The sequence below is a fragment of the Sinocyclocheilus grahami genome, unplaced genomic scaffold (assembly GCF_001515645.1).
Source record: "Sinocyclocheilus grahami isolate Dianchi unplaced genomic scaffold, SAMN03320097.WGS_v1.1 scaffold1261.1, whole genome shotgun sequence".
Lineage (NCBI taxonomy): Eukaryota > Metazoa > Chordata > Actinopteri > Cypriniformes > Cyprinidae > Sinocyclocheilus > Sinocyclocheilus grahami.
The window spans coordinates 243,995-255,607 of NW_015506440.1; the positions used below are offsets into that span (position 1 = coordinate 243,995).

An 11,613-nucleotide genomic window follows, 5' to 3' on the forward strand; every position below is an offset into this window, starting at 1 on the left:
ACAACGTTATAATGTACAGTTTAAAAATGGATATTCATTTTGAGATTTGAGTGCTTTTTGAATGCTTCTAAAGATTCATTTTAAGTAAGAGTTATATGAAAGCAAAGGTTATACAAGTTATTGATATATATCAAATATAGGCATTTATATTTCCAATATCATCTTATAACTGATTTTATCAATGTGCCTTGCATCACTAGTAGCTCTATTAACTATGGTATTTTGGCAAAAACTATGGTTTCCCTGGTAAATTGTTGTGAGGCTGCACAAAATAATTATTATATTTAACTGCAAATCCGCATTAATTATCTCAATTAAAATGTCAAGAGAAATAATCGACAGTAATCAGTTCTAATCTTGTCTTAGCTGTCATATCATCTAATTCATTGAGTTATACTTCTTTATTCTCTCACTAAGGTCATTGTAGTGTTTCCTTCAGGGAGCGTCTGTTTCCTAATGGCTTGATGGCTTTTAGCACACTGTTACCAAGTGCAATGTCTACTGATTTATTTATTTATATGTTTTTTCATGTAAACGCTTGTGGTCACAGATATGTGCCCTGCTAATGGTTCCTAGTACCCTGTCTCTTTCAGTCTCTCAGTTTTCTTCAATAACTCATAGCACCATTCATTCAGATTTTCAACTTCATTTTACAATAGGGAGTGACGTTGACACCGTAAGAGACGCTGATAAATGTTCTTGGATCTCAGTACAGACGTTGAGCCCACATTGTGCTCTTCCACTTTTGAATCTTCATTCAAGTTCATCAAAGTACAATTTACTTTCCCAATCTTAAAAGATAGCTGATCAAACACTTGGTGATACAAAAGACAGAAGTGAGCTTATATTCTTCATTTTTTGAGTTTTTGAATCAAATCATTTGTTGACTTCTGGCAGGCTCAAAAACAACAAGCCTACCTGACAATCGAAATAATCGTCAATTCTGGCTCCATGTCATTTTTCCAACAAATACTCTTCCTCTCATAAGAGGTTTATTTAACCACAGGTCAGCTGAATGGGCAGATGCCAGCAGAGGGTTTGGTCCACCATAGCTTTTTACTGATTTATAAATTCTCTCTCATGGTTTATCACTCTCATTAATGTCAGCACCTGCTGTAGCGGGGCTCTATCTGTCTGCCCGCAGGCCCTGCAGCTGTGCACTGAGCAAACTGCCTATCAGTTCTGCCTCCCTCCGCCCTTCCACTCCACCAATAAGCGTTTGGCTGGGATAGTTGTAAAAACCTTGCTAGAATCAGGTGCACTTGCTCTGTTGATTGTAAATGTGTGTTTATCATGAGTATGCACATTCCAGGTACATTGGCATGAAAAAGTATTAACCTGATTTTTACATATTTTTCTACCTGAATATATTCATGCATTCACAATAAAAATGTAGGCAAAGGAAACATGGAAAACACAAAGTGTATATTTGTCATCATGTGGTTTATTTAAAGGGATAGCCCACACAAATCTGAAAATTCTGTCATCATTTTTTCACCCTCATGTCATTCCAAACCTGTATGACTGGCTGACCTCTGTGGAACGCAACGTTTTGGTTCCCATTGACTTCCTTTTGTAATTTCTGTCCTAACAAACTGTTTAGTTACTAGAATTCTTCAAAATATCATCTTTTGTGTTCCAAAATAGTCAGTCATAAAGGTTTGGAATGACATGAGGATGAGTAAATGATGATATAATTTTCATTTTTTTATTAATAATAAAAAAGTAATAAATTACCCGTGTTGTCTCTGTGCAAAAGTAATTGCCCCCTTAGTCTTTGAAATCAACGGAAATTAAATTGGAGTCAGAACTCTTAAAGCCCCGATATACTTCAAACGAAGTTTGTTTTTTGTTCTTCGTTTGGGGGCAAAAAGAAGTCAAAAAGGCTGAGCGACGGTATACTATTTTCGAACATTCCAACACCCCCGTGCTGCTGGAGGCGGGGTGTAGACTAATGTAAACATGTGTCGCGATGCTCTGTGTTTCGAACTGCCGAAACTAACTCAAAATTAACTTCGTTTCAGCCTGATTTTGTTCAATGATGCCATATCAGTTCGTTCTTCGATTTTGTTTGAAGTATATCGGGGCCTTTAGTGGTGAATATTCCCAAAAGTGGTCAGAATTTCTCAAACGGCACACTGGCACCTCATCTGGAAAGCTTCAAATGATCACAGAAAAACTTTCAAAGAACTACAGGTAGGGCTGTAAATCATGAAAATCGCATTTGATTTTTTACACAGCCCTAACTACAGGTTTCTCTCGCATCAGCTAAGGTCATGGTTTATGACTCCGCAATAGGAAAGGGACTGTGAAAATAGACTTATGGAAGAGTAGCCAGGTGAAAAATTCAGCTCACCAAGAAAAACATCAAAGCTCACATCATGTTTGTTAAAAAGCATGTGATTATCCCAAGACCTTGGTTTATTCTATGGTCAGATGAGTGAAAATGTAAATAGCGAATGCAGCATTGAACTGACTTTGTGGTTGACTTGGTATGTTTTTCTGTCTGTGGTGGCCTCTGTGACTTGGATTCACTCATATACTAGAGATTGTCGGAGCATCTGAGCATGGCTTGAAGCTAAAGTGAAATTGTGTGGTACAGCAGGACAATAATCCAAAACAAAGTCAAGTTGACATCTGAAAGACTGAAAAGAAATGGGCTCATATCAAATTACAGGTGCTATTTGATTGCCGTTATTATTATTTAATGTTGTATAGTCAGATATTAGATTTAAGGAGGCATTCTTTTTCCTCAGGGGTGATGAGAGTCTGTGTTAGCCAATTTCACTTAATGAAATTTTCACTTCGGTTCCCTTTGAGCAGTATGTCATTTTGTTTGAAATGTTGCAACCATTTTGTTCTCCAAATAGACAATTGCTAAGGGGGCAAAAAAAGGGGGCACTGTAAGTCAGTAATAAAATAGAAATTTGCAATAGAATTATCCTGCAAACAGGATATTCTTTTCTAAACTTTATAAGAAGCTCATTGAGTTTTCAGATTGAGTTTATTTCTGTTTTGGTGGTCAGAACTGAATATGGCGTTAAAGGGTCATGAAACCCCCCATTTCAGCACTGGTTAGTTCTCTCCACAGTTTTAAAAACGCTAAAAAAGTGGGCGTGGTGCGCTGCGAGTGGAGGGGGAAGAGGGGAGACAGACAACACACACACAGCTTAGCGTTCTGACAGTTTAATTTCCCTCCCATCGAATTAAAAACACAAATGCACAGCCATTTACTCTCTGCATCAAAAACATATATATGAACACGCTGTTGCACCTCTGAGAACTTTTAAGGCTTATTCTCTGGAGTTTATATAAGCCTTTTGACGGGTTGTGTCACAAAGCTGTAAAAACGGTTATGCTCGCTAAGTGAATGAATCGCGTTTGTGCCGAACTCTTATTACAATGCAAAAACAAACACTCTCCGTCGATCCATGAACGTTTCTCTCAGTTAATGTGCGCAATGTCATCTCACAGACTCTGAAAGGTGTCATAGCAAATCAACACATGCTGTTGTGAATAATTAAGCGAAGCGTCTTCTCATAGGATAAGAATACGCAGTCTCATGAATAATTTAATAGACACCGACGCGTCATCGATGTACTATTAGTCCATTGCCACGTCACAAATTGTGATGTCAACACAATGTAGATTTTAAACCCGGAAGATGAAAATAGAGCAAAAAAGCTTAAAATTAACCAGTGTTCTCCAACAGTTCAAATGATCAGATGCTAATATCGTCTTCTATGATGTGCAACACAAACACCTCTGCTAAAATCTCAGAAAAAGTAGTCTGGGGTTTCATGACCCTTTAAGGCGGCAGCCTTATCAGTGGCGCATGAGATGCGATGACGATGTAAGTGTCGTTGCATTATAATGTATTTGTTAGCCTATCCAGTTAAAGCCACTAGATGCGGTGCTGCTGCGTTGTTCATAACAAATATTGCGGGAAAAGAAAACGTCAATGCGGAGATGATGTTGTTTACATCAAAACTGAAACCAAGCCGTTCACACAGAAAGCATATTTCGCGCATTTTCTAGAGGGACATCTATCACCGTTGCACTCGCGTCTCGCACAAAAGAGCCGCATGTTTAGAAAGTCATGTAAAATTAATGCAAGTTTAACTTTGAAAAAACATATATCGAGACTTTATGGTGGGTTTTTTCCCATCCCACAGCATCTCATGTTTTTAAATGAAAAAAGTACAGTGTGTGATTGGCTTTCGGTGCTTTGTATTAAACTATACAGTGGGTACGGAAAGTATTCAGACCCCCTTAAATTTTTCACTCTTTGTTATATTGCACTTTGATTTGAATAAACGTGCATTAGTAATATTTTGCTCGATGCGCCCTCTTGTGACCTCAGGAGAGAAGCCAAAAGCTTTTCTTCACCCTAATGCCGAGTTCACGGGTTCTTTTCAAAGTCGTCGGGTCACCGTGGTTTTCAAACTGCACGACTATCTGGGGTAGCAGTCAGTCGCTGCTGTGTTCACATTGCACGATGGATTGGCGACAGGAGGTTACACTGCATGACTTCACAATAGGAAGAATCGCCGACAGCTCTGTCTGGCCCGCAAACTATGTTTCACAACAAAACACGCGAGAAGTGATAAGGAAATAACGCGAGAACCCGCGTGCGTCAGACTCCGGTTCTTGAGCAAGACTGGAATAATAAAATATATATATAGCCTGCAAATTGTCTGCGAGCTGATTTCTAGCTACAAGGAGAAAAAGAACAACAGATTATGCAGGAGGGAGATGCAGGGAATAGGGATTGGGTGTTCTGCAAAGAGAGTTGGAGGTAAATCATTTTGCAGTAACTGTTATGCTGATGTTGTGGCTGGTCAAGCAAATGTTTGCGGTTGTTTCTGTATGATATAATTGTTCATATATCTATTAAAATACTGATATTCTGGTCTATAACTCCTCCCTGAACTTCCATCTGCCCTGTATCTTGGTCTCTCATTGGCTGTAGGTCATCGCCGATGTAGTTTTCAGTCAGAAATCATTACACCCAGCGTGATTGTGAATCGCACAGCTCCAGATATTTAGCATGCCAAATATTTTGCGGGCGTCGGCAACGTGTCGGCGATTCCCTCAGATCGCGTCTTTGATAATTCACACTGCGTGATTGTCACTCGCGTGAACGAGCACCGATTTGCCTCCGATTTCAGGCATTTGTCGGCAATTTCACAAAACCTGTCGGCGAGTGAAAAATCATGCTAAAATCGTGCAGTGTGAACTCTGCATAACTGAAATTATGCATTTTAAATTTGAATAGAATTCGAGTTTTGATCATATTTAAGTACAAAATTCAAATTTAGTTTTTCAGCCATTTTGACAGCCCTAATGGAATTTCATGTTGTATTTAACATGAATGACATCTGAATTATGTAAATAATGACTCAAAACTGCATTTAAATATCAAAGACAACAGTGTTTAGGATCAAAACTGCAGGAGAAAAGACGGCATCTTACTTTGTGTTTCTGAATGAGGTGGAAGTTCTTCTCGTACAACAGAAGAGCGTGTTCAAAATTTCGACATTCTTCTTCAGACCACGGGAGCATCTCGACTAAATAATAACATTCACATAAGTTTATTTTTCAACACGCAGTTCAACAAGCCTACTATAACAAAACAACCATAACTACACCAATATTTCCACTTACCCTTTGAGGATTTGTGGTTGCTGCGATACAGTTCAAGAGCTTCCTGGACGTTATAGTTACACTTTAAAAGCTCGTATAAAGCCTGGAGAAAACAAACAGGTAAGTTAACACTAAAAAGCCTACTGAACATTTTCTAAGTTCTCTAAATGATCAACATGACCAAACACACTATCTCCTACATGCCTTCTGTCGTCTGATTGATAGTTTTTTAGCGAGGAAAAGCGCTTTTAGTGTAATTGTACAAACGTCCAGCTTCAGCTCGTGCTTCATGTGTCTTTTTGCTGTCGAATCTTTACTGATTCTTATGAAGTAAACATAAGAATAAGAGCGTTTGTTTCCAGAAGCTTTACTTTCACTGTTCCTCAGAGGAGGAATGATCTTCACAAGCCTCCAGAACATCACACATCTTCTGAGGAACGTTTATTTCTTCATCTCTCAATCAGCACTGGATTGCACTGCATTATACAGGTGCATCTCAAATTAGAATGTCGTGGAAAAGTTCATTTATTTCAGTAATTCAACTCAAATTGTGAAACTCGTGTATTAAATAAATATCATTTCAATCTCATCTTACATATGAGACATTATTGGAGATAAAGAGTGAGGACTGATATTTATATCCCTTTATTTAAGTATCTGCTGTACTGTTATAAAGATCTCATTGCTTTACATTACAAGCATCAGAATTTCATCACTTTTTGGCCATTTCAAAATAAGCATCTCCACCAAATCGCCTATTTTTGCTCAGTTTGGGCCTCTGAATAAAACTCAGCTGTTTTTTCCCCTCCATATTCTCACTATATCAGACTATATGAGCCATAAAAGTCTGATGCATCAAATGTGATGCTCAACGAAACTTTTTTTTTAAATATATATATATATTTTTAGATTGTGTACATTTTCAATAAACTGTTCGTTAAAAAAAAAATTCTGACCATTATTTCAGATGTCAGGCTTTACAGGGTTAAGTGTTATTAATAACAGCACTATGAGTGCTTATGAAGTGTTCAGTCAAATCTATTTAGTGGACATAATTAACAGCCCATCAGGTGTAACAAATGTGTTTGTTTTGTGTAAAACTACAGATCTGTGAACTTCACCTGCTCGTTGTCTTTGACCAGAGAACATTTGCCATATCCGTCCATCTTTCCATCCGCACTCAGAGCATCCTGCAAGAAGCTTTTGACTTTTGACTCGGGTAAGACATCCGGCTGCCAAAGCAGCTGATCTTCCTCTGCGTACACTGTACAACACATTCAAGGAAAACCTGCATCAAAATACTTTTCTACATCTCCAAAAACCATAACAATTGCATAAAAACTGTGCAGATGGTGAAAAATAACTTCAGTGACATTTTTCAGCATATCCAATCCCAATGAATAAACAAGTCTCACCCTACATTATTTTGCACAGAATATTTCACTAAGAAATGCATGTAAACAATGTTTACACCATTTCATGTAGTATTTAACATTGGTAGCATCTGAATTATGTAAACACCGACTCAAATCTGCACATACTTCATTTAAATATCAAAGACTCACCTTTTTCATGGTCATTATAACAGGTGAGAGAAGGAATTTCAGCCTGATATTCAGATCCCACCATGATCTCCTGCGAAAACACAAATGAACTTGAACTTTGTACGACACACATAAAGGATAGGAAACAACCCCTTTTAAACACAAACTTTGAATAAGACTGTAAATAATCTATTATATCTGACTCTAGACTACAATAACAAAGCCTAGCCTATAGAAAAAACATCTAATAAGTTATCTTCCTCACCTTGCGACTGTCTTCAGGACTCAAACCATCATCCTCACCCTCAGATTCTTTGTCTCCGTCGTAAACCGCATTCGCTGGAAAACAAACAACAGAATTGAGCGCTACAGAAAAATCAGACACGTAATGGAAACTGGAGGACAGACTGCACATTTGTAAGTGATAGCATAGGTAAACAACGTCTATGTGCTTACAGCGAAGAGTCCTGGGGAAGAAATCATTGGTTTCGTGTGACGTCACAGACGGTGTGAGGTCATCGGCAGAAGATTGTGTTTCTTCATCGTCTCCAGAGAGCAGATCTTTAGCGATTTCCTCCTGTTACGAGAAAAGATGACATGTAACAATGTCAATGAACAGCTAAAATATACATGTACAAACACAACTGGTCAAAAGTTTGGAATAATCATGATTTTGTTTTTTTGAAAGAATAGGCTGATTTGCTGCTCAAGAAACATTTCTGATTATTACCAATGTTGAAAACTGTTGTGCTGCTTTCAATTTTGTGGACACCGTGATACATTACCATTGAGGTAAGTACTTAATAAAAGTATTTAATAATAAAATTAAGTAAGGATGCATTAAATAAGTCAAAAGTGACAGTAAAGACATTCATAAAGTTACTACAGATTTCTATTTCAAATCAAAGCTGTTCTTTTGAACTTTGTTCATCAAAGAATCCTGGAAAATAAAATGCATCACAGTTTCAACAAAAATGATCAGTTTTCAACACTGATAATAATCAGAAATGTTTCTTGAGCAGCAAATCAGCATATTAGAGTAATTTCTGAAGGATCACGTGACACTGAAGACTGATGCTGAAAATTCAGCTGCGCATCACAGCAATCGATCAATTACATTTAATTTATATTCAAATAGAAAACAGTTACCTTAAGTTGTAATAATATTTTACAATACTACTGTTTTTACTATTTTCGATCAAATAAATGCAGCCTTGGTGAGCAGAAGAGACTTCTTTCAAAAACACTTTATAAAGCCAAAATTTTGACTGACTGTGTATTTGAAGAAGCCAGTCATCCAAAAAAACAAAAAACTAAAACGATAAATCTTAAGATCTCGTTACAACTATCTATACTTTAGTGACTTACTTTATCTAACGTCATATCGGGCAGCTCATCGGTCAGCTCTACAGATGAACTGTCTGCACTCGAGCCTCCGACAGCACTGTCTGCAGCTTCATATCTGTACAACGCCAGCAGCTCTTCCAACGGCATGCTCCCCTCCTGTGACACAGATGTTTAACTCAACGCTTTATCACTGCAAACAATTCAGAAATCTACAGATGCACAATATGTGTGCGATGACATCAGTGCTGGATAATATTAATACACTGATAATGTACACACTTTTTGTTTTGATAATGTCAGCCTGGTCGTATGTGTTATTAGCCACAATATAAAAATAATCACAATCCCTAAAAGAAATTGACATGCGTGTTGGACAAAAAAAAATCAAAGCAAACCTTCTCTAGATCAGCGATTTCCGAGCTCCCGCTTGACTCGCCCTCCCTCATCTCCTCTTCCTCTAGCGTACGCTCATCATCAAAATCATGCACCAGCATTTCTGCCGTCGGGTCAAAATCGTGATCTTCCGATGACAAAGAGCCAACTGAAAAGATCAAATTTACAAAAAATATATTCAATGTTATGTATAATATATATATACAAGTATCTCACAGAAGTGAGTACACCCCTCACATTTTTGTAAATATTTTATTATATCTTTTCATGTGACAACACTGAAGAAATGACACTTTGCTACAATGTAAAGTAGTGAGTGTACAGCTTGTATAAGTGTAAATTTGCTGTCCCCTCAAAATAACTCAACACACAGCCATTAATGTCTAAACCGCTGGCCACAAAAGTGAGTACACTCCTAAGTGAAAATGTCCAAATTGGGCCCAATAGGTTGTTTGCAATTCTGATTCTGATGACGTGCGAAATGCAGCTGGAGGGCAGGAAGTGATTTTTCTCCATAGAAATCACTAGCAGAAACTCAAAATGCCAGCATTTTGTATTGTTTATGGACGCTCAAATCGGACAAACCGAGTAACCACAAGGAGCTTTTATCGTGTACAAAAATGTGTTGCTCATAAGGGGGGAAAATTCAAGAATTTCAAGCCATTTTCTCTCCCCTGTGTCATGTGACTCAATTCAGCTTTGATCACAAGAATAAATTAGATTTTAATATATATTCAAATAGAAAAACATTATTTTACATCATAATAATGTTTCACAATATTAAATTTTTCATGTATTTTTGATAAAATAAATGCAGCCTTGGTGAGCAGAAGAAACTCCTGTAAAAAACATTACAAGTCTTGCTGATCCCAAACTTTTGACCGGTAGAGTGTGTGTGTATATGTATATATACAGTGGTGTGAAAAAGTGTTTGCCCCCTTCCTGTTTTTTAAATTTTTTGCACATTTGTCACACCTAAAAGATTCAGATCATCAAACACATTTTAATATTACACAAAGATAATGCAAGTAAACACAAAATGCAGTTTTTAAATGATTATTTATTTTATTAAGGGAAAGTCTTGGGGATAATCAAGATATTTTTTTGGCAAATGAGAGACGAGAATGTGTGTTCTTTCTGGTCAGCAGTGGCTTTTGCCTTGGAACTCTCCCATGGATGCCGTTTTTGCCCAGACTATTTCTTATTGTTGAATCATGAACACTGAGCTTAATTGAGGCAAGTGAGGCCTGCAGTTCTTTAGATGTTGTTCTGGGTTCTTTTATGACCTCTTGGATGAGTCGTCGTTGTGCTCTTGGAGTAATTTTGGTTGGCCGGCAACTCCTGGGAAGGTTCACCATTGTTCCAAGTTTTCTCAATTTGTGGATAATGGCTCTGACCGTGGTTCGCTGGAGTCCCAAAGCCTTAGAAATGGCTTTATAATCCTTTCCAGACTGATACATGTCAACTGGTTTGATTCTCATCTGTTCTAAAATTTCTTTAGATCGGGGCATGATGTGTTGCTCTTTAAGCATGCTTCACTTTGTCAGACAGGTTCTATTTAAGAGATTTCTTGATTCAACAGGTCTGGCAGTAATCAGGCCTTATCATTACCAAATAGACATTATTAAACAAATTCAGAGGAAAATTTACCTGGGCTTGTACTTCCCAAGGAAGCCTGAAATTGCAAAAGTAAAAAAATACATGAGATGTTTAAGGAATTTACAGTATAATGAAGAATAGTGGTTAACGTCCCTTACCAAAAGGTTACTGTAGTAACAATAGTTTCCAAATTTCCACAGGTACTATAAATATTATGGTTGCAAAACTATGGGATGCATGACTAAGACTAATGGTCTTAGTCATTTTGTTTTGATGAGAGTGGCAGCTAATATCACCACAGTTTTACTGTAGTAAAGCTCACTTTAAAGTACCGTTACCATAATAATTATTTGTAAGTAACAAGAGTATGAATCGTAACTAATATATTAATATTATTAATAATATGCTTCGCACCCATGACAGTTCTAATGATATTAAAAAATATTTCCGACTATAAAAAATATTTAAATGCACAAAAAAACATTAAAAAATAAAAGTGACTCACAATTTGTATGTTTTATTAACATAATTTATATTTGGAAATGATACACAATGTACAACAGAAGCAGTTTGTGAAGTCAAAGCAATATTTAGTGTTTATTCAGAGTCTCCTAAACAAAACACAGCTATGAGGAATTATAAAATAATACATGTTTTATTTAAAAAACAAATAAATAAATAAAATTAAAAAAAAAAAAGGTCGTCACTTCACAGCATCAATCCGGTAACTATTTGCCTGCATGTTTTTTCTACATTTGATCAAGAGATGGATTTTTTAGGAACAATGTACATTAAATCAGTATAAAAAACGTGCTGTGCTAAAACATTTTTAAATGTGTTTTAACAGATTGTAAGCGGTAAACATATTTGTAAATATTAAAAATACTATTTCAGTTTTTTACTTTAAGATTTCATGTTTAATTCAGTGTTTTTTGCTTGCCATTTATTTGTAATTGTTTGTGAAATTCAAAAAAACAGCATTGAATTAAAGATGAGATTTCGAAGTAGAGAGACTGAAATAGTATTTTCTTATAGTAAAATGTACACTGATACTCTTTCTTTTACTTACATCTTTGAAAAATCA

The 11,613-nt window shown here is 36.6% G+C and overlaps 1 protein-coding gene across 1 annotated transcript in view; it reads right to left on the reverse strand.

The window, feature by feature from the left end:
- Positions 1 to 11,613, reverse strand: part of LOC107568605 (mesoderm induction early response protein 3-like) — a 19,447-nt gene that overhangs the window by 7,354 nt on the left and 480 nt on the right. The window contains exons 2-10 of the mRNA XM_016254571.1: positions 10,581 to 10,605; positions 8,933 to 9,078; positions 8,559 to 8,693; positions 7,647 to 7,767; positions 7,456 to 7,529; positions 7,212 to 7,281; positions 6,768 to 6,910; positions 5,668 to 5,749; positions 5,476 to 5,570 (exon numbers count right to left, since the gene is read on the reverse strand). Of these exons, the coding sequence (XP_016110057.1) occupies positions 5,476 to 5,570; positions 5,668 to 5,749; positions 6,768 to 6,910; positions 7,212 to 7,281; positions 7,456 to 7,529; positions 7,647 to 7,767; positions 8,559 to 8,693; positions 8,933 to 9,078; positions 10,581 to 10,605 (891 nt within the window). The remainder of the gene's footprint in view (positions 1 to 5,475; positions 5,571 to 5,667; positions 5,750 to 6,767; positions 6,911 to 7,211; positions 7,282 to 7,455; positions 7,530 to 7,646; positions 7,768 to 8,558; positions 8,694 to 8,932; positions 9,079 to 10,580; positions 10,606 to 11,613) is intronic.